Genomic DNA, 22,529 nt, shown 5'->3' with positions numbered 1-22,529 from the left:
TGAGGAGGTATATGTCAGCGAGACAGGGTGAGATTTATCATCTCTCTAAGTGAAAATTGATTGAAGGTGACACGCGATCGTTAGGGGGAAGGTTAAGGCCTTCAAGGCAAGTGGGCCAAGCAGAAGGATGAGCTCTGGACCCAGAGGCTCACGGCTAACAATGAGAAAGTGGGAGTGTTGCAGCAGACATGATCCAACACCGCCTCTGATTATATGTGCCCATGTCAGCGCAGTGATATGCTCATTACTGGATCACTCAGAATAGTTTATTGTAACATTTTTCACAGGCGATATTGCAGTAAATAGCCCTCCTTCTCTTTAGGCAAACTAACGAAATAAGGCTTTACCAAAATAATCAACCTATGTCAAGCATGTTGGTCCCATTATATGTTGGCAGTGATGAGTTTATTATTCTAGTTTATTAAAAATATAGATTTATTAGAAACACCTCATAGGAGTATACGCATAGGAATATACTCTATAGCCCATTTGATGCAATCCTGAGTTTGTGTTTTCAACAAACTCCTCACTGGCGGTCGGTTTTCCTCGCCACAGTACCGCTGCTGAGCAGCAGACCCAGTAGTGACACTGACGTGCGCAAAAGCTCAAGGAACACTGACGCGCCTGATATGCGCACACCTGCGCCCCCAACACCCACTACCATACCACTACCACGTCTCTGCGGTAGCAACTGGACAGCAGAGGTCCTGTGGTTGCAGATTAAACACTGACGGTCTACAGCTACAGATGGTGCACAGTCTGCACGCTGATAAAACGCACCAATAGTGAGGTGTTTCTAAGAACGTGGCTGGCAAGTGTTAAAGCTGAGAGCAGTCAGAGGTAAGACTTTAATGAGATAACAAATTTTATGGTTAACTGCAGGGTTTATGTCCTAACAGACACTGGGGAAGGGACACCTTGCTTTACAGTGTCTATCAGGACATAAACAGTCCATTTGGGGAGTAATAATGGCCGTGTTATCAGTTAATAGAATATGGACATTTTACCACATTTTTGTCTGCTTGCTGCATGAGACGGGTGATTAGACTTGACCAGGAGGCTCCTGCATGCAGCAAAGACTAATTGCAATTCACATGCATTACTCACATGAGGACTCCTAACAGCTATGTGTGTCCCAACGCACATTAGCAGACATTTACCACTTAGCAAAATAAAACGTTCTCCCACATATTATAGAGGGGCAGACAGGACTGATACAAGACAATTAATCTAATGGACACTACTGAGTAATGTTTATTACTGCATGCTTTGATTTACTGGTGGCCCATGGAGAAAGGTACTTAGTGCACAAAGCTTTATTAGTCCTGTACATGAAAAAGGAGTCTGACAGTATTGCGCAAGCAAACATTCTACGTATCCGAAGACTGCAGAGGCTAGCCGACAGCAGCGAGTGGCTGAATCGGACACGCTCAACAAGGGAATATTGTGAAATGAGTTTTGAGAAAATTTAGCTGTCAGAGATGGATGGGGTAATTAGCACCATTAGTTACTATGGCTACTTCCCTTGAAGGCTTAACAGTGTGCTGTTTCATGAGACCCAGGACTTGCGAATCGTGCCGTGCAGTCAGACAGAAGTGGAGGCAAATACTCTTAATGTGCCGTAAGCCCAGGGAGAAAGCAGAGGTGAGTGCCACAGGCTGACAGGAAATGACTCTCTTACTGATTTTTCTTATCTAAAATGGTTAAATTCACATAACGTACCATACTGACGTTAACAAATCAATTCTGTTGGAAAAGCCGCTTTATATATGGTCTTGGTTTTCAATAAAGGCTAAATTAGTCCTTGCTAATCCAGGGATACTACACAAAACATTAATTTATTCTTTTATAAATTAATGGATGGAGCTGGAAGCTTGCCAGTGCCGATAAGGCCTACCTTAGACTTTCTCTTCACAGCTTAAATTAATCAGCACAATAAATGCAGTACTTCTAATAAGAAGTAGAGTTGTAAAAAGTCTGAAGAATAAACTCTGAATGTGTTTTCCTCCACACAAATAGGGCCACCATCCCCAGGAGAACATTATGTTTTGAGCGCTTTCTTTCTCACGCATACGCGAGTGCACGTGCCGACACACTCACCCTGGGCGCTGTCGATGGCTGAGCCGTCCCAGGACTCCACGGCACTGTCCACGCTGGGGATGGTGACGGAGTACATGTCGGACAGCTTGCCTGGCTTCTGCCCACTCATGTTCTCGTCGTCCACGTCACTCAGATCGCCAAGACGTCCGGGCACCGACGGCTGCTTGGGACTGCCCACTACATGGCCGCACACACAAACACAGGCAGACGCACCCGGGGCACTGAGCTTAACGTATGTGTATGATGTATCCTGTAATAGTGTACGTGTATGACAGCGTGCGGTGTGTGTGGTGCGCGTGGTGCGGTTCGCAGTGCGGGTTTGGCATGGCGTGCAGTGCGTGTTGTGTACTCACGCTCTCCCTGCTTCTTGATCTTGAGAGTGACAGACTCTCCAGCCATCTGGAGCAGGTGGATAGCTTCACTCAGGGGCTTGCCCTTCAGACTGTTGCTGTTTATGGCCAGGATGCGGTCTCCAACATGGATCGCACCCGTCCTGCCCATGACACACACACACACACACACACACACACACACACACACAGATACACACACACACAGCCTGGCACCGATCCTCCAGACCACCAAACACAAGACTCTCATGCTAATCCTTACACAGCACGTCCTCGTAAAAACAACAGCTTTCCGTATGCTCGCTTAGACGAGTCTTTCTGGATTAAATCACCCACGAGCGAATTTATAGCTAATCACACAATCTACAGTCCGGGTAACGCGAACACGGTGGTTCCGGCTATTCCAGTGTTGACGTAGGTGCGTGTGGGCTGGGAAGATGATGGGGGGGGGGGGGCTGTACCTCTCGGCCAGGCCGCCTTTGGTTAGGCTGGAGATAATGATGGGGTCGAAGGGCTCCTCTGTGCCAGAGATGGTGATGCCGAGGGGGCCTCCATAGCGCTTCAGCTCCACGGTGTAGATGATGGCGCCCGAGCTCTCCTGCTCGTCTGCAACACAGGCCAACAGCACACGGGCGTCCATGTGAACACGGCCCGCCCGCAGGACACCTCGCAGGGGGCAGAGAGCAGAGCGGAGATACCCCTCACAACGCCGGACAGAGAGAGAGCACACATGCACGCGGGCAGCAAGAGGGTGAGGGTGGGGTTGTTTGGGGTGGGGTGACGATTAAGGAGGAAATCCAAGAATAGAGCAGGAAAGGTGATGACAAAAGGAAAGGAAAAGCAATAGAAAGAAGAAAAAGGAAAAACCTTAAAAAGATTACATGGGGGGGAAGAAAAAAGGGATCCAACTGAAAGATAAATAGATGATAAAAAAGGAATGAAACTTAAAGGAAATGATTTCGAAAATGTAATATAGATGAGGCATGTAGCAGGAAAATCTGCAAAATATGGAGCAAAAAGGCCAGACTGCTGCTAAAATGAAAGCAGAGTCCCAAATGACGAGTGTAGAGGAAGGAGCTACTGAGCTCGAGAACAGAAGGTGCCAATCACAAGGTTCAAAAGAGCAGCAGCGAGCTTAACACCACAGACCTGCCAGCGAGCACCCCTCTAACACCACAGACCTGCCAGCAAGCACGCCTTTAACACCACAGACCTGCCAGCGAGCGCCCCTCTAACACCACAGACCTGCCAGCAAGCACACCTTTAACACCACAGACCTGCCAGCGAGCACCCCTCTAACACCACAGACCTGCCAGCAAGCACGCCTTTAACACCACAGACCTGCCAGCGAGCACCCCTCTAACACCACAGACCTGCCAGCAAGCACGCCTTTAACACCACAGACCTGCCAGCGAGCGCCCCTCTAACACCACAGACCTGCCAAGGGGAGAGTAATCTCAGGGAGGGCGGAGGAGCTGAGGTCACTGGGGGAATTATGTATTCTGACATAGAACAGGCTCAGGGCAAAAAAAAGAAACGCATGTGCAGAGTGCTTTCAGCTAAATGCCAGCATGCAGACACAGCGGCTGCCACAGAAGTGTTCGCGGCAGGTGGCGTCACCAGCGCGTGGCTCCACAGGGCGGCAGCCCGTTTCCATGGGGCTCAGCTTTTCTGAACCTTCCCTATGTTGAGCTTCTCCAATAAGACATCAGCAGCTAGAGGGCAGCACTGAAAGGGCAACGAATAGATGTGGTAGCTCAGCTCCGAGGCCAAGGACTGGACATGGGACTGTACTGTGAGCAGTGGGAGGAGAGGGGTAGGCAGGTCTGCCTCTCCTTCACCGGCAACCCCAGGCACACAAAACATGATTGCACAGGTCAACTGCCAAGCTGCAAAGGCAGGGATGTGTCACTGCACGTGGAGATTGCAGCTACAGTATGTTGTGGGTGATTTTGCCCTGCAGTCGGTGGGCAGAAGGTGCTGTGCAGTCAGAGCTCCGACCCTTAGCAGAGTCTTTGCTGCCGAAGCTCCGCCCCTCAATAGACTCTGTGCTGCCCAAGCCCCGCCCCTCAATAGACTCTGTGCTGCCAAAGCCCCGCCCCTCAATAGACTCTGTGCTGCCAAAGCCCCGCCCCTCAATAGACTTTGTGCTGCCAAAGCCCCGCCCCTCAATAGACTTTGTGCTGCCAAAGCCCCGCCCCTCATAGACTTCACCTTTACTGATTCTTATACATAGCATGACAATATGTCACGTTGGGGCTTACATGTGGTAATTAAACCCAGCTGCAGGGAAATAAATAAGCCGTGCCTGATCACAGACTCCACAAGTGTGCATCATCTAAAAGTGGCATGGATGTGCCACTCTTCTAACACCCCAGCATCTCACACACAAGCCTGTAGCCTTATATTACAGGAGTGTCAGAGCACGCCAAAAACTCACATTAAACAGTTCTTGCTTCACTCAGCCATTATTAATAAGCTGACCCACTTTAAAAATGGCTGGTCTGGTTACGTGACTTGTGCGTAAATGTTACTGGGGAGCATGGGTACTTAGAGCACAACAGGACCCGACACTCTAAGCCAGAAAGAACAGACTCTGGGGAGTTCCAATTGGTTAATAGAAGCAAGTGAGCATTTAATTGGACTGATTAAACCCATTTGCCTCTATGTGCACAATGGTAATAGCATTAGGTACAAGAGGCAGCTATGAAGCAGGCTGCACTGGTGTTCACACTGCTGCGCTCTTTCAGTTTTAGGACTTTATTTTGGATTGTGCTCCTTTTAGTCTTCGCTTTTGTCAGACTCCAGGAACTAAGTGCTCGTCAACTAGCCAGTTGTTATATTGGTCTTTGTGAAGGTCTGCTTCCTGAGTCTGTGTGTGTGTGTGTGTGTGTGTGTGTGTGTGTGTGTGTTGAGAGAACCAGGGGTACCTGAGTTGTCCTCGTCTTTGCGAATCTTAAGCTTGACCAAGTCCTCACACTGCTGCAGGATCTGGACAGCATCCTCCATGGAACAGTTGTCCAGGCGGATGTTGTCAATGGCCAAGAGCTTATCTCCCAGCTCCAGAGTACCCGTCCTAAGAAACAGGATATATACCACTCAGATAAAAGGCCTTTCTCTCTCTCTCTCTCTCGCTCTCTCTCACACACATGCACGCACACACACACATACGCACGCACGCACACACAAATTGTCAAAGAATGTGTTAAACAGTGTTACACATTTGTTATTCAGAAGACTGGCTATAGATAACAGACAGTAGAAGTGTGTGGTACCGAGGGCAGATGTGTGAGCACAGCACTGCACCATCACCTACCACATCAGTCCAGCAGCTCTGCAGTCCTATCATAAGGAGACTGAACTGGTCTATCGAACAGTGCAAGAGTAAGAGTTTGATCGCCAATCACACAGTGCATAGTTAGCCACGGCGATGCCAACTGGCAACGTAAGGATGAGGGCAGGCTTTTCTGTCACTTTAAACAACCACACGTTTCGCATGTGAGCAACTAACCCACATTCCCCTTGTTTGCACATCATTATCAGACAAAGGCACATGGCATTAGATAACAGCCTTGCAAATTACAGCATCTCAGCTGAATGTAAAGCAATTAGTGAGGCTTGCTAGGTGACCCCACACACAGACCCCTCCCGGAGGTAGAGCCCACCCACATTCAGCCCTGCTCACTTGCAGCTACCACACACTCACACAGCATGCCTTTGTGTGTTGGATTACCCTCCTGGAATCCTCGGGGAAGTCACTGGATGTGCTTGGCGCTCTGTTTTCTGCATTTAATTAAATCGTTCTGCTGGTGTCTGATTCGGCACCAACGGAAGATTGCAGCATGTCCTTACAAGTTACACGGGCTGTCACGCATGAGGTCATAGCGACAGGATAACCACAGGCAGTGGCATTGGTTGCCAAGGAGGCGGACCACGTGGGTGATGCAAAGCACATAACGTTGAACGGGTGTGAGGAGGGCAGTGGTGTGGCCAGCAGTGTGTAGTGGCTGAACTGGAACTGCATTGCACTGTGCAGTCCAGAGTCCATGGCAACAAATTAAAATGCCGGTCATTTACGTGACTGGAGGTCACTCAGAACCAGTGGGGCAGAAATGATGCTCGAGTCATTTAACTACATAAGATGCTCATTCAGTGGCTTCCTCTGACTATTTGACTATACACGCAGCAGTAAAACATGAACTGAAACACCTTACCTGTGTGCCACGCTGCCCGTCTTAATGTCGGAGATGATCAGAGGATCCCCTGGCTTCCTGTTGGATGGAGCTGAGACGGGACAAAGAAGTAGACAAAGAAAAAACAATGAGCAAAGCAAGAGTCAGTCAACATCACAGTCAGCACTTCTGTAGGCCTGCGTGAAGGCTAGCGTTGCCTCCTGCTTTCGTCCCAGGGGTGCTGAGGGCTTCTGGGCTGCTGCGTAAGCCGCAGCGGGGGCGTTGAGAGGGCTGTCAGCATGGCGCCTGGTCCCTGTGTGTCCCATACCGTGCATGGCAGACTTTGCACTTCACAGAGAAGAGCTCCGCGGAGGGATGCCCATTCCGGCTCTGCCGTCTCCGTTGGAGGTAGCGGGGAGGACATCGATGTGGCGGCACGAACAAGGTAAGCGATCGCGGGCAGCCCGGCCGTTTGCCCGTGACGAGGCGGCACTGGGCTGCCTTTCGCTTACGCCGAAAGCTCCGCAGCTTTGGTATTCCGAGAGGCGACCGTCTCCCCTTTATTCTGTGATTTTAACAGCTCTCTGCTGTGTCTACCAGTGTATAAAAGTTAATGCCCTGTGGAGGCGCTGCGGTAAAGCTGGAGCTCACGAGGGGCTCTCCCCGGGGCTGGCGAGTGAGAGAGCAGGAGCCAGTCTCTGGTCTCTGTGCTTCTCCCCAGGGAAGGCCAGTGGGAGGGAACGCCTGGGGAATTGGAACAGAAACATCTGCAGAATGTAAACTGGGTTACAGCCGCATGAAACGCCATCTCAAACAAAAACCCCAGCAATCTCCCGTGAAGCAGGGGAAGCGGGCGGAGTGGTTTGCTGGGGGGTGGGGGACAGCGTCTGATGATTCAATCTAGATGTGGCAGATTAGGGGGCGGTGCCGACGACCATGAGCAAGGCAGAGAAAGTGCCGTGGGGTTGTTGATCACAGTGAGCAGGGCTCAAATAAGCTCCAAGAGCTAAGTGGCAGAGCAAGGCAGGTGCAAGTGCCCAGTGACCGGTCTACACAGCTGATGATTACATTTCCAAATGGCTGTGCAGAAATCTGACAGAGGACATAATCACGTCTGCCCTACTGGGGCACCCAGACATCGCAGAGAGCTGTGACCGCGGGGCCACCCCACCATACGGGACCATATGGGCTTATTACAGAACCGAATGGTGTTTGCCTTCTGATGCTGCAGATCAAAGCACATACTTCCAGGTCTCCCAATCCGTACTGATGAATCCTTTCAGCAAATCAAAGTGTATCACAGGTTTACCGCAAAAATTAAGTGATGCAATCCTGTCATCCGCGTTTAACAAGCTGCCCTGACCTGGCAGAACATCGAAACCAAACGGCAGGCTTTTTAAACTTCATTTAGAGGTGCTCCAATCAACTCTGGGTTGAGGCTGCCACAGCCCATGGTGCGGCAGAGTCCCTCTCTAATTTCAGGGAATTTTCCCGTTCTGTGGACGTCACCAGGCCAGATGGGGGCTCACTGGATGGTGCCAGCAGGGAAGCTGATTTGTTAAAGTCTCACACTGTCTGCTGTCTGGCCTGACAGTGAAGAATGCCTGTTGTGTGTCTGGTGCAGCCAGCTGAACAGCGGGCTGGGTGTCTAGGAGTGGCTCAGAGCCGCGAAAGCGAGCGGATCTCGTATGGCCCGTGTCAGGCCCATCAGCTCTTGTATGAGGGCAACACTGACGCTTTTCATCTGTGTCATCAGTCGATTTTTAATAGATGTTAAGTCTAATATATTACGACGATGTGCATGAGCCTTCCTCGTTATTACTTTGGTCTCCTTGTAATACTACTGCACAATAAGACCCGTCCATCCTGGGCGGGACTGACTGATGTTTTTTTTGAAGTGGGCAAAGCAACAGGTTCAGAGGACCTGGCCCTGCCTGACTTTACAGCCTTGGCTGAAATACGGCCCATCGGCAGACGTTAAATATGGAGCCATTAAGCACTTCGCCAAAGGAAGAGCGAGAGAGAGAAACAGAGCGAGAGAGAGAGGAGAGAGATATACCACATAAATAAGACGCCAGTTGGAGCAGAGCGAGACCATGACCCTGTAGTCTGTTTGCAGGTGTCCTCGGTGTATTGCACACAATAACATCGGTGCAGTCGACCACTTCCTGTCTCCTTTCTCGTCTGTCTCACATTTCTCTAGTGCGTTCTTCTCCCCTGCACACGTTCCCCACCCCCGACGCTATCGTGGTGAACACAGCTCACTGAGCCGTGAGCCAGCTGCAGGAGCACATTTGTCCATGTGGCGCATTGCATTGTGGGATCTGAAAGATCTACGGATGCATTTAGCGCTTTAGCATGCAGGAATGAAAGCTTGTTATCCCCCTCCAATCTCAGTGGAATCTTAATGGATTTCCTAATGGTTCCGAAAGGGTAGTGTGGGCTTGGAAGTCTGGAAGAAGTAGAAAAACACTGGAGTTTACACAAAAGCTCCCTAAGCTTCCACAGCAGTATATCAGCAAGGCGCAGCTTTTTTATTACAGTGGGCCCAAACTTTGAAGCCAGAGTCATCACCAAGTGTGAAACACTTCACGTTACTTGTGTCTGTTTGTGACTCAGAACTGCACGTTCCTAGGAGAACACGTAAACTCACTACAGATGGTTACCTCCTCAACCAAGCTTTATAGAAGCACCAATCTAGAATGTATGCAACATTGTCACTGGTTTTTTTTCCCCCTTTCCACTGGTAAACAGCAACAGCTTGAGCGCAAGGCAATTACTGGCGTGTGGTGGCGTGGGAGTTCACCCAGGCTGTACTGTAGGCCTCCATTGTGTGGCAGAGTCAGTAGCAGCTTACTTCTCCAGTGAGACTGCTGAATTTGACAGGAGTGCCGTGGGCTACAGTGATGAATCATTTCGGCCTGGCCACTGCCGTGACGGAGGCAGTTGGCTGAAGCCGTGGGCGTCCGTAGGGCGGGGACACTGTTTGCAGCGTCCAGAGCCGGCGCGGTAAAGTGCGCCATGCTAGGGGGCCCCGCGGTCTTGAAGGACCTTTTGCAATTCAGAAATACAGTAAATGAAAGACATGAGGGGCAGGAGAGGGCTACAAACGAGGGGCACTTCACAAGGAGGCAGCAGGGTCGACAGGGTGCCCCGGGGCAGGAGCAGAGGTGTGGAGGCGAGCCGAGAGGAGGAGCCGCACAGGCTGGCTGCTCCGGCCAGAGAGTGATGCACAAATGAAGCAGAAAACAAAGAAACCTTGGGCCACGCTTGGTCCCTTTAGATGTCTTAATGGACTGAAACAGAAATCTATAAATATGATTAAATAAAAAACTAAATCAACCAGCATACTGGTAACTAACACATTAAATCCAAACCTAGCACAGAAAACACATTAGTTTTGTCTGTGGCTAATTGATTTCCCCCCACCATCTGTGGCTATATCTATAGAGAATTGAGCGCTGTATCGTGTAGTTCATTAATGAAATGAAGCACACACTGCTGTAGGAATCCATGTCAATGAGCTTCTAGTGTCCAGAAATGTGAATGAGCAGAGAGGAAGGGGGAGACTTAGAGCCTGGGGGGAGGGGGTGGGGGGTGCCCCCCCCCCCCTCTGGGGAGAGTGTCTGAAATGGTGAGAGACAAACGCTTTGTTTCTCCCAGCCTTCCAGCCACGGCCTCGTCCGGTTCCTTTCAGCACCAGCCACTGAGGGCTGCGTTATGCAAATCAGCAATTAAAATCGATAAAAGTCTCAAAAGGGAAGGTGGGAAAATGAGCGGAGGCTCTGCCGCCAGTGTGCAGCTCTGGATCGCTCCTCTGTCTCGGACTGCTTAGCAAATGCCGCAGCAACAGACTAATCTGTAATAGTTGCACCAGTGCAGAGTCGAATGGAAGTAATTGAGCACTGTTTTGGCTGCGGCACTGTTGATGGAATCACTATTTCTGCGCTTCAGCCACTGTCATTTTGCCTAGGACACAATCAAAGTCAAATTTCAAAGCAGAGACAGAGATGAATGTTCAAACATGAAAGTTCTCTATTCTCAGGGAAAAAAAAAAATCTATGCATTTCTTATACAACTAATATCTGCCAAGTAGGCGCTGCTGTGGGCTGAACTGTGAGCTGGCAGAGCAGAATTTGGGTGTGTAGAAGTCGTGGGCTTTAATCCGCATGTCAGCAGACAGGAACTAGGAACACACAGTGACTGCAGCTGACCTGTCCAACATACAGAGGTGTGTGTGGTACAACACTCACAGCTGATGGTGATGCCCAGCTCCACACCCGCCTTCTTCGGAAGTTTCACATGGAAGGTGCCACTGCTTGGGATGACGGACTCTGAATGAGACAAGAGAGCATTGAGGAGAGGGTTAAACACGCATGCACGCACACACGCGCGCACACACACACACACACACACACACGCGCGCACACATCTGTGCCAATTAAACTCACCAGTCATTTTATTAGAGACACCTACCATGTACCATGAAGGTGCATTTTAGAAGTGTACCATGTAGCCATGCACAATCCATGAGCCACCTTCTAGCCTTTCCATTGCTGGTTTCTAACAAGTAAACAACTGCTAACTGATTATTTTGGTGGCAGATCTTTTTCAGTGCAGCGCTAATACTGATATTGTAGGGGAATGGTTGTGGGTGTTAGGCAGGTACAAGTATATCAGGTACAGAATTGCTGGGTTTTTACAAATGCCAATGCCAGAGTTGCATTGAGGGTAGTCAGTAACCTAAAAATACCCGAGTGACAGGGGATCTATGGTCTGAAACTAACCATGGACGAGTCCGCTTCAGAACAACACAAATACAAATTCTGCACAGCAACAGATGGGATACAGAGTCTAACTGGGTATTTCATTTTTATTTTACCAAAGATTTTTCAGTTTTGGAGTTTGGTGAGCACATTGGAGGAGAGTTATTATATTTATTACATTTACATTTGAGAGAGCGTGCCACAATTTTGGAAACATGAATTAACACTGCAGAGGGTGAGCATCACACTGGATGACAGAGAGAAATGAAGGCCATACGCCACACCAAGGGAGCAGGCAAATCACGGTTTCTGAAACTCCTGGCCACCACAAATGACTAAGGCAAGGAGTTTCAGAACTGTCATAAGATTGAGAGATTCCTTAATGTCTTGAGATTGAGAGACTGCAGATGGGTCTAACAGAATTGGGCCTCATGGGATCCGAAGGCATTTCTTAAAAAAAAAAAGAAAAAAAAAAGTTCATAGCACAGCGTCAAACAGATGAGCCCTCAGCATATAGGTTAGTTAGGAGTGCCTTCAGAAATCAGATGAACACGCCCTGATCCCATTCTCAGACAGCAACAGACAGTCGCTCTACAAAACTTACCCTGGGAGAGGACATGGCAATAACTAAAGAAGCAAATTACCCCCCTTTTCCGGATGGGCCGGCACAGGGGCCCTCGGCCAATGACAAAGGCGTCAAAGCAGTGGAGGAGGAAACTCTACGGCCCCCGATGGCCTGCAATTACGAATAAAGGCTGCTGTTCTTAAAATGATCACTCAATAATTCAGACGGCCTCCTTTCTCCCGCAGGAGCAGACATGTGAGCTCTGTCTCTGCGGGACCCGCTCAGAGTGATGGGAAGCAGCCTTCCAGGCAAGCCCCTGTGAAATCATTTCTGTCCCCACTTACCTCTCTGGGAGGACAACGTTATTGCTTGGTGAGGAAAAATTATTCCTGTCTGACTTTATAGAAAATTGTCAGTCAATCACCAGTGGAAATTGCTTTGGCGTGCAGTTCAAAGACACTTTATGACAGTCTGAAATCAGGAGCTGACAGTAACAAAACACTCAGCATGTCAGAGAAAGCAGGTAAAGCCATTAATATTATTTTTGCTTTACATGTTAACTTTATATTTCTGTGCCTGGTAAACGAAACCGTGGCCTTTAAACTGCTAATGAGATGAAATACATGTCTGGAATGTGGAAAAGGAGGAGAACGTGATGGCACACTTGAACACGGGGCTAATTACTGCTTGACTCTGGGACAGAGGGACTTTTATAAAGAGTGAAGCTTTGATTGAACCGCTACAGCTTGGCAGGGGAGAGAAAAAGTCAACCATAAAGGGAGGAACGGGCCAAGCTGTGACTTGGGCTCATGTTCTCGAGATAAGCACATGGCTTTCGGTTAGCAGCCCGCTGATCTGCTCATGCTGGTCATTTGAAGATATCGAACAGGCAGCACACAGCTTGGCTCTCAGAATTGCGGAGGGGTTGTTTCTCTGAGTAGCAGGCCAGCAGGAGCAGAGCGGGCGGGTGGGCGGGGCTCCGGCCACAACCCCTCACCTGCCACGTCGAACTCTATCTCCAGCGTGACCTTGCTGGTGATGCCGGAGTCCCGAAGCAGCTGGTTGGTCTCCTCCAGGGTGCTGTCCTCCGTTGGGACGCCATTGATGGACAGGATCCGGTCTCCGATCTGCAGGATGCCGCACCTGCACACAGCCAGTTGACTCGTCAGTCGGAAAATTCCGTGCGGGTGCAGAAGGGTGGGATGCCTGCCAGAAGCCTTCTGGCTGTACGGTCTGCGAGGCTGTTGGAGGAGACGCCCAGGCACTGAGCTCCAGCTTCTCATATATTACGCCAGACAGCACGGAACAGTGCACATAATTGAATGGATATGACCTTTTTGGCTCAGCTGTACAGAACCCCAGAATGACCCCATCTCCGTGTTCTGCAGTGAGAAACAAAACATTTCTGACAGCTAATGGGACTTTACTTACATTAATCTGAGGTATTTACATCTATTTACACAAATCTGAGGAATATTCTACACTGACAAAGAGCATCTGATGACCTGATGCAATAAATAATAATATAAGCCAGGCCTGATCTCTTTATTATTAAAAGGCTCGTGCCCATCAATACTATTACAATTACAGCGGCTAACTGCAGGAGATGGACCAGGGCTTGGTAATTACTCTGAAGTCTGGGCGTAAATCCTGTCAGTTGCTACATGTGCAAGTTCATTTAGACGCCATCTGCGGCACGCGTGCTCAAGCAATTAAAGCTAAGTGCTTTAGCCTCTCATGTAGCGTAGCGTTCAATCAACCCAAATTCAGACGGCGGCTCTGCTCATCATGGCCAGGGAGCAATGCATCACGACGAGTAGCTAGATTACACGATGGAGGCTGTCAGATAGCAGTGCAGTGAGCTGCAGCTTGGAGGAAGTCAAGCGAAGATAAGGTGCTGGTGCAATAAGTGCTCTGAGAATTCAGGGTGCGATGGGGACTCGAGATAAGAGGGAGATCTCAATGAGATTTTAGATTAAAAATAAAATGCTACCCCGCCTCAGAGAAGATTACAAGTCACAGATAAAAACACTTTCCGCGTGACCAAGCCTGCAGTTTTAATTGGGTCACGCGAAATGAGAACAGACTGGGAGGCCTGAAGGTGAAGCCTCACCTCTCGGCTGGGCTGTCGGGGTCGATGTAAGCGATGAGCGGGGGCGAGGTGAGTGTTTCCGTGGCGAACACTCCTCCCTGGAGCTGGATCCCGAATCCCATGATGGAGTCGCTGACCAGGGTCACGTCAGTGGTCTCCGTGTGCACCACTTGACCGGCCAGGCCCACAGTGCTGGAGGCCAGAGACACTGAAGGGAGAGAGAGAAGGCAGCGTCACACCAAGCCCAGTTCCTGTTCCCTCACATGTTCTCGCGACGTTCATCCACAAACGGCCGATCGAACAGCAGATGGCGACCAGGCCCACGGGACACGCCGTGTGTGCTTGGTGAAAGCATCAACATGGCACCTCGCACTATGCAGCCCCCTGCAAAGCGGGACCCTACTCATGCTGATTTGGACCCGTGCCGTCTTTCCATGTGACTGCCCAGGCCTGCATACTGAAGATGTGTGATAAGATAACTCCTTTGGATAGAGAGCTCCTTTATCCCCAAAATCTTATCATAGCACGAAGCCTTTGGGAATCTCCTCCTATGGATTAGATGGAGAGAATTATGGGGATCTTAAAGTAGAGTTAGCTCAAGGTTCTGTAAGGAAAAGGTCACATCACTACTATCTAAATACGTTTTTAATAAAAGAAATCATCATTTGAACATATCCAGTACAATTGTGTTTGCAGCTTGGATACGTTAGCTATAGTAAGTGACGCACACACAGGCTTACAGGCAGGGTTTTACTGCCATTATCCGAGTCAGTAAACCGGCAGAGTGTGAACTGCAAGAACATCACTGCAGGTTGAATTCAATTCACAGGACTTCTGTTTAACTGCTGCCCTTGTAAAGCAATGAACCTTAAAGCTGCTGTAAGCGATCTGAACACTTCAGTTAAACTGTCACTACATGCCATCACTAAAATAACAGCTCCTGGGAAAAAAGTAAAACACTTGTGACTGTTCCAGGTGCTTTCTTACACTGTGCAATGCAGAAAGGTTTGGATCGAGGGTGTGGAACACTTCTTCAGGGCCTGGAGGAAGTTTTAGTTAGAACTGCAACATCATGTTCAGCAGCTTCAGTGCTCCAACCCACCCTGCTTCTGGTTTGAACCCCAGCCTGATCTGTTAAAACTCCATTCAGGACTGAACAAGAGAGGGCTAAACCTGGTCTTATACCTGGTACACGTCTCTGTTTCCAGATCTGATGTTGTAATTGTCCAAAGGTCTTCGTCCCTGCACTACCAGCTGCAGTGATTCAGTCTGGAGATCAAACAAATTTGTTTCACCTGAGCTTCATAGTCACAGCTGTCCTAAATGTCTGGACAGATTTCACCTGGCTCTGCAGAAAGGCAACCCACACCAACGGAGCTAAGCGCTTGCTCCCGACACCGCACACTGCACATGATGCACCAAGCAGCACTGTCCTGTCTAGCTGGCCAGCACCAACTATCAGGAACGTGATCTCTCAGCAGGCGCAGTCTCCCTACACCGCAGCCAGGCTGAGCCAGCAGGCTTGGGCAGAAATCCGCCCCCACGACCTGTTCTATACCTCGCGGGGATCTGGAAACATTTCTCGGTGCGATTGACAACTCCGGCTCACCCACGGCTCGCGCTCGGCTACCGAGAGGCCAGCATGTGGGAGAATGGAGAGGAAGGTCCGACCCATGTGAGCCCCCTCATTTAGCATTTCCGGCACCTTCCACAGCCTCTGTGCCCCTGGAAAATATCATACGCTGGGCTGACACTCTAGGAACTTTTTGACTCATTCACACCACTCTGAAAGGTGTGTCTGAATTGCCCTTCAAGGCTTAGAAGCCTTTATGCATTGTGAGATGTCCTTCAGAACCCATTCATTTCAGTGGTGTGTGTGCGCATGTGGGGGCAGCATCCTATTTGCAGCGCACTTCAAATGTTCTGACAGATGAGAAGGAGCGCAAACACCTCAGTCGTCGTTGGCGACCGCATTCCAATGAATCATCAGCAAGCTGGCATTTCTGCCCCCCCCCCACTGAAACTCTGCACAGCCTCAGCCATGAGACAGCTACAGGAAGGAGAAAGTTTGTCTCCAGCAGGTACGCAGCACAAATCTCATGAAAGCAGGAAAACACAAGTCCAATCTAAAGAGGATTAAAGGAGAAAAAGAGGGTGCCAAATTCTCTGAAGCAAAAAACGAAAGACCTGGAGCATGGCCTAGTCCATGTCTATCAGACAGTGGCGGAGGGCGGCGGAGCCAACAGAATCCTTAACAGCAGTTAGATTTAATTGGATTTGGCTTTGGCAGAACACATTAACGTCCCAGATGACACCTCGTGGAAATTGCATGGAGGACTCTGAGCATTACCTAACAATTACATTATGCTAATGTTTCCCACGGAGGAGGGCCACCGCTACCTTGGACATGCTACATTTAACTCGGAGGTGTCTAAGCCGGGCCGCAGAGATGCAGATAGAGGAACATTCTGTTGAATTAGTACGACGGCAGCCCCGAGCGAGATGCAAACAGGACGCAGGAAGCACAGTACAGCTTTATGTAAAAGCTCCAGAGAGTGTGAGCGTGGGGGGGCGGGGGGTGTTTGTGTGGAAAGGACAAATGGTTCATCCTCTCCTGTCTCTGCTTTATTGACTGTGTGTGAGTGTGTGTGATCTTGCAGCAACATAGCCTGACCTTCTCCACTGTCCCCATCGTACCCTGACTGGTGCCATCACCCTCTCCAGGGTCAGATATCTCTGACAAGTGACTACTGGAAGGGTCTGAGGGGTAGGCAGAAGGAAGGGACGTGCCGGTAAGCTTTGTTCACCCCCTGAGAACTGGGGACAATGGATCCTCTAGAGGGACGCTCAATAAAGCATTTCCATAGCACAAGAAAAAAAGTCACTCAGGAGCAGCTTGAAAATGATGAATCAGCCACTCTGTATTTCCTGTCCCTCACTTTCCCTCTCACTCACTCTGTCCCTACCCACCTTATCAGTGGCCATCACTGGCAGCTGAGTTTACATAGGAGTTGCCATGGTTACAGCTGATCTGGATATCTGTGCACAGGGTGAGAAAGGCAAAATGCACCATCCCCGATTTCTGTGCCATGAGTTCATTTGGAAACCCCGAAACATGAACAGTGAGACACAATGAATACTGCAGCAAAGCCCTGTGGTTCACAGTAGGCTGTCATTTAGGCAAGATTACCACGGCCCTCCATGGTGGCAGAGGACAATATGCCTTCAGAAAGAGTGGATCTTATTCAATCATTAGCCACGCTCGCTTTGCTAATTACTGCAGACAGCCGGATTAACTGGCACTGAGGTCCTAGCCAAGATTGTCTTTCGACAAATGTAAGAACTGGGAGTTGTGCTTTTGCAGTTATTGTTTTTTTTGTCACTTGGATTAACAGCTATTCCTCTTTGCGGAGATAAAAAAAAAAATCTCTGGTAAACTTGGTTGTTTCAACGTATTTCTAACTACAGTTCTGGGAGCCAGGGATGCCGGCCGTCCCACAGGGCCGCGGTGCGCTAATGAAGTGAACTCCAGTGAAAGAAGAGCACTGACTGGGTGGAGATGCAACTTTGTTATTTTGACTCCAGCAAATCAGACAGTAAATGAAACCACAACAGTGAGGCCAGCAATGACTGTGGATGCTGAACGCTAGCTTTAACTCAAGGGTAGTGACATCTGCATTAGGTGAAAAATACTGAAATCCCAGACTATTTTATACATAGTGACTGAATAAATGGCCATGCTCTTAAATAAAGCTGTCAAGTTTAATTCTTTGTGCTGAATCCTTTGCAGCTGATGAATGCTTGAAGCTGAAGACTTACAGACGTCACGATATGCTGGGCATGCTGTTCCGCCATGCCAATCATACTGCTGTTTTGCGGGAATTTCTTCACTTACACCCTCTGTCTTCAGTAAGCGAAATGCAGACTAGATGATGTTTCTTGCTTCCTGTCTCTATAGTCTTTGTCATCTTTGTCTACATCTTGGAGAGTGTTCTTGATCGGTTCTAGAGTTCTTCTTCACAAAAACAGCTATTTTAATTTATTTTGGGTTCTGAACATTGTACATTCTAGGTTCAGTCTTTGATTAATATATTTTGCTTGTACAGCCATTTAGGCATTGATATTTCTCAGGTTCACAAGTTGAAAGAGAAAAGCATCAGAGTCCAAATGCATCTATAAATCAACCCCAGGCTCACTGCTAGGTCTCAGGTGCATGAATTGATTTTTCAAAGGAACACATCTGGCCAAGAAACAGCTAAGCAGGCAACTGTGCAATTACTCATGGCCCCTTGATAAAGGGAGACCACATCCAAAGGGCTGTGATTACCAATACCATTCACTCAATCTAGAGGTAAATACCCTGGAATTACAGCTGACATTCTTTAATTTCAAATCCAGTGTATAGGAGCACAGACCTAGACAACAGCACTACTCAGTTAAAAAATCCTGTGTGTCTGTCCAAATAAGAGAATGCAGTGCACAAACTATATCCAAATGTACCCAGACATGCCAGTCAGTAAATTCATCACTGCTTCACCGACTTCAGTTGAGAATAACCATGAATGTTCTGATCGGCATTCGCACACAGCAATTAATTAGGTGCTGTGAGCTCATCAGGCGTCTGGTTCCCTCAGAGACAGGCCCAAATTACCTCTCAATCACCGAGAACTCCGTGTTCCGCCTACATGCCCCAACGCTGCCATCTTAACCACCACCCGTCGGCATGGCGAGGACCAACCCGGGGCCCGCTTTAATGACAGAAAATGAAAGGGAGACTTTCGACAAATAAGGAACAGGCTCCTGTCAGCATACTGCGTACAGCTAGCTGGCGATTAGCGCAAGCGGATTAGCCGGTCTCCTTCCCCAGCCATTTGCTCTGCGGTCGGGTCCATCGGCTCCCGAAACAAGGAAGCCCCACCTCACGTATGACGGTGCGGCTGGGGTAATTATCTGCTGCCGAGGTGGCTAGCTGTGCCATGCTGTCTGCACGACTGAACACCACAAAATATCTTACAGGATCTAATTAAGGGGTAAGCAGAGGTGCAATTTCCCCTTCTTGCTCCACAGCATGTGATATAAGAGCTGAGAACAGAATACTAAACATGTTTTAATTTCCCTCTCTCTCTATCAAACCGTATAAACAAAACACAAACATCTACACCACTGTCTGTGTTTCGATGTTCTCCTCTAACTGGATTTTCATTCAGATTCTGTGCAGCTCTGTGTTAGACGGGAACAGGGGTGGGACCTCTCTTGAAAAGCTGGCCTTTCCCAGCATCCAACGCAGGGAAAAGGGTAAGTACACGTGGACGGAGCAATCGCACCCGCTGACCCGTGCTAACTGCCTAGACATTCCTGGCACTCGGTGGCTCGGCCTCTCGTTCTCGCCCGCACGCCTACTCTCTGCCATTAAGTACAGCGTGCCGAGGAGGAAAGACCTTTGCTACCGTACCGCTCTTAAGCAGCTATTATGGGGGGGCCAATCCCAACTCCTCGTGAGGACTGGAGCCTCTCCTTCCTCGTGTTTCAAACAGAAAACAGCAAATCCATGTTTTTTGGGATTTATGCCGCCGGGCTTCGGATGAGCGCTGCAGGGCTGATGCAGAACGCGCGTCCCTTCATGTCACTGATGTCATGTCATGGAAACAAATCCCAGCTGCCCTCATGCTCAACACAGCACACAACGCATCAGAAGAAAACGGCAAAAGGGACATTAAAACCTGTCTGTGACAAGGCTACTGCTAAGGCCAGCACAGGCTCTGATGCATGAGAGGAGGGCCAAAGGAAAATCAATATCAAACAGCCAGTTTTGTTTAGCTCAGCCATTCTGAAAAATGGAAAAAGTCTTAAAAATGGATGAAGAAGGGATTGGGCATGAGCTATGGCGACTGTGAGCGTGAGAGTTCTACTGCGCACTACACAAAGTGAATGCTGTTTTGAAAGTCATTAGGCTATACCTCAAAATCGTAGAATTGCACTTTGTTGAGTCACTGTGCATGTTAGTGGGCTCTCAATCTCACAGAAAGCAGTAACAGTGTTCAAGAATATTGTAAATGCCACCACTGTGGGAGGGAGGGAGCGAGGGATTCTACCAATTAAAAACCCATAGGCAGTTTGGAGAAGAAGTGAGAGAGGCCTGTAATTGTTCCAAAGAACAGCAGAAACCTACAGGAGCTTTTGTAGTCCTTCTTCTTGAGTTTGCGCCTCATCATTGTGCCGCGGGGACTTGTGGGATACATGTTGCGGGGCAGTGTGCTCATGTTGAGAGAGCTCAGGCTGTAGGCACTCATAGAGGATGGTGAGAAGGATGAACCCAGAGCTGAGAGAGAGAGAGAGAGAGAGAGAGAGAGAGAGAGAGAGAGAGAGAGAAGGAAAGAAAGAGAGAGAGAGAGCTAGGTCAAGACTTGTTTAAAAAAGTGGCATTTTGAATAAAATCAGCACTAAAAATAATAATTAGTTTTATTAGATCACAGTGCTTGACCGGTTTTCTTAATATAAAGCACTACCCTTATCCAGCTCTTACTTATTGAACAGTAATAAGTAATAATAATAAATTTAATACAATATCACTGAACATAACCAATCTGAGCTCTGCTATTAAAGATCAATTTCGTAAATACACCCCAAAGCTTCTCTTATTGGAGACCTACGAATGCATCACAAACAGAATGGTCACACCAAGCTCTTCAGATCAAGGTCATTGTTGTTCAAATAAATCTAACCAATACATCTAATCAAGGACTGGAAAGGCAATGGTTCTACAAATCTCTGATTTATTTGGCCGGGCTATCTGGTGCTTCCGTGAGATGATGTGTGCTTGTGGCACGGATTGAAACAGCTGTTGCCCTCAGATCACGAGGCAGCAGTCAGAGCCTCTAAGCTGCACAAAGCTGCCAGTACTTCAGCATCCAGCTAAATGAGGCCTAGTGCTTCACCTGCGCTTTGTAACGGGTGAGTTCCTACTGACTCATGCGCTAATTCCTTAATTGCATTAAACACCCTCTAAACACTGCCTAATTGGATTCGTCAGTGGAGCTTCATTAAGGTAAGTGGATGGGACTCAAGTTAATTGACTTTAAAAGAGTTCTTCTTAAAAAAACATTTCCTAAAACTAATACACAAAAAAACCCAAAACTCCACAACCCCCCTGCCAAAAACAAAACAGAAATCCCTCACAACACATGAAGAGAGTCAGAATGTGAGAGGTGGAGCAGCAAATGGGAGTGGGAGAGAAAAAGAACACGACTGACAGGCATCAGTGGGCTTACAGCGGATTACGACCAAAAGCTGTCGATTTGGCCAATGAGGCAGTCAGGGATCCCTTCCGCCATTGGCAGATGGAGGCTTAAGAGCAGCTAGAACATGCACACATTGCCCTTGAAATGGCGAAAGGCTATGCCAGAGATCAATATGACCAAGACAGCCTGGAATTTATAGCGAAGGGCCGATTATAACCGAGGGAACGCTAAATCTAGAGGCAAATCAGATGGGGTGTTTTGGGAGGAGAGGAGCAACAGGAATGACTAAACGAGTAAATGACTATGAAAATGGATGATGTTGATAGCGTCGCATCATCTCACCTTATTGGCCTATTAGAGGGCATTACGAGACCAGGGACCGAGGCTATCAATTACCATTGACTACATGTCCCAGAAGCCCCCTGGAGGCTATAAAAGGTATCCAGGCCCTTGCTGCGAATATGATCAGCCAGGCCGGAGAGAGGCTGTGTGCCATCTTGCAGCATGTGTGCGGCGGCAGCGTGTCCTCTGAGCTCTGCTGCCTGCGTTTTGGTCTATTTTAGGTGCTGCTGCTGAGTCGCGCCACAAAAAGCAGCAGGGCAGTCTGAGGGGAGCTCAGTCACGCCCGTCACGCTTCGCACAGCTGCTCGGCACCTCGCGCTAATGCACACGCTCGCCTCGGGCAGAGACAGAGAGTAGAGGAGCAAAACATTCAGTCCCCTTAGTATATTTCAGGGACAATAAGAAAGTCAGGAGGTTCATTCCGCTCAGCAGTGTAAAACATGCACAGTCACGAAGACAAACATGTTAAAGGGGGATATGTTACAGGCACAAGGCCATATATTTTTTAACCAATATAATGAGTCATGTTTTAAAATACATGTTAAATTTAGTAAAATGTAACTACAGACAGTTACTGTCTTTGTCACTGAGAGTAAACCAAGACGTCTCCAGGGTGTTTCTCCAGTTTCTAAACATCTGGGCTTAGGACAAAACATTCTGGAAAGCAAAAGGGGGTCCAAGTGTAGCCTGCCAATGAAGGCTTTTTTAAAGTTTTGATATTTCCAAGCAACATTTCCACACTATTTTAAGACATGAATGTAAGACTAACATCTTTATCATCAACCTAGATCTGTCTCGAGTATTAACAAATTATATTACCCAATAGTGTGGCTATATAAGCACATGAAAAATTTTAAGTGAAAGATGAAAACATCTGGAAGCAGAATGACCAGCGAGTTCTCTC

The 22,529-nt window shown here is 48.5% G+C and overlaps 1 protein-coding gene across 6 annotated transcripts in view; it reads right to left on the bottom strand.

Moving 5' to 3' along the window:
- grip1 (glutamate receptor interacting protein 1) overlaps positions 1–22,529 on the bottom strand; it is a 185,672-nt gene that overhangs the window by 8,641 nt on the left and 154,502 nt on the right. For 5 of the 6 annotated variants that reach the window (XM_035528228.1, XM_035528229.1, XM_035528226.1 and 2 more), the window contains 9 exons: positions 20,215–20,364; positions 14,067–14,253; positions 12,951–13,096; positions 10,876–10,956; positions 6,665–6,734; positions 5,381–5,526; positions 2,912–3,116; positions 2,454–2,593; positions 2,101–2,277 (listed from right to left, as the gene is read on the bottom strand). In XM_035528228.1, the coding sequence (XP_035384121.1) occupies positions 2,101–2,277; positions 2,454–2,593; positions 2,912–3,116; positions 5,381–5,526; positions 6,665–6,734; positions 10,876–10,956; positions 12,951–13,096; positions 14,067–14,253; positions 20,215–20,364 (1,302 nt within the window). The remainder of the gene's footprint in view (positions 1–2,100; positions 2,278–2,453; positions 2,594–2,911; positions 3,117–5,380; positions 5,527–6,664; positions 6,735–10,875; positions 10,957–12,950; positions 13,097–14,066; positions 14,254–20,214; positions 20,365–22,529) is intronic. The other variant, XM_035528230.1, reaches the window with a different exon arrangement.

The sequence above is a fragment of the Electrophorus electricus genome, chromosome 7 (assembly GCF_013358815.1).
Source record: "Electrophorus electricus isolate fEleEle1 chromosome 7, fEleEle1.pri, whole genome shotgun sequence".
NCBI lineage: Eukaryota > Metazoa > Chordata > Actinopteri > Gymnotiformes > Gymnotidae > Electrophorus > Electrophorus electricus.
The sequence above is the reverse complement of the archived record's forward strand: the minus strand, read 5'-3'. Positions and strand labels throughout refer to the sequence as shown.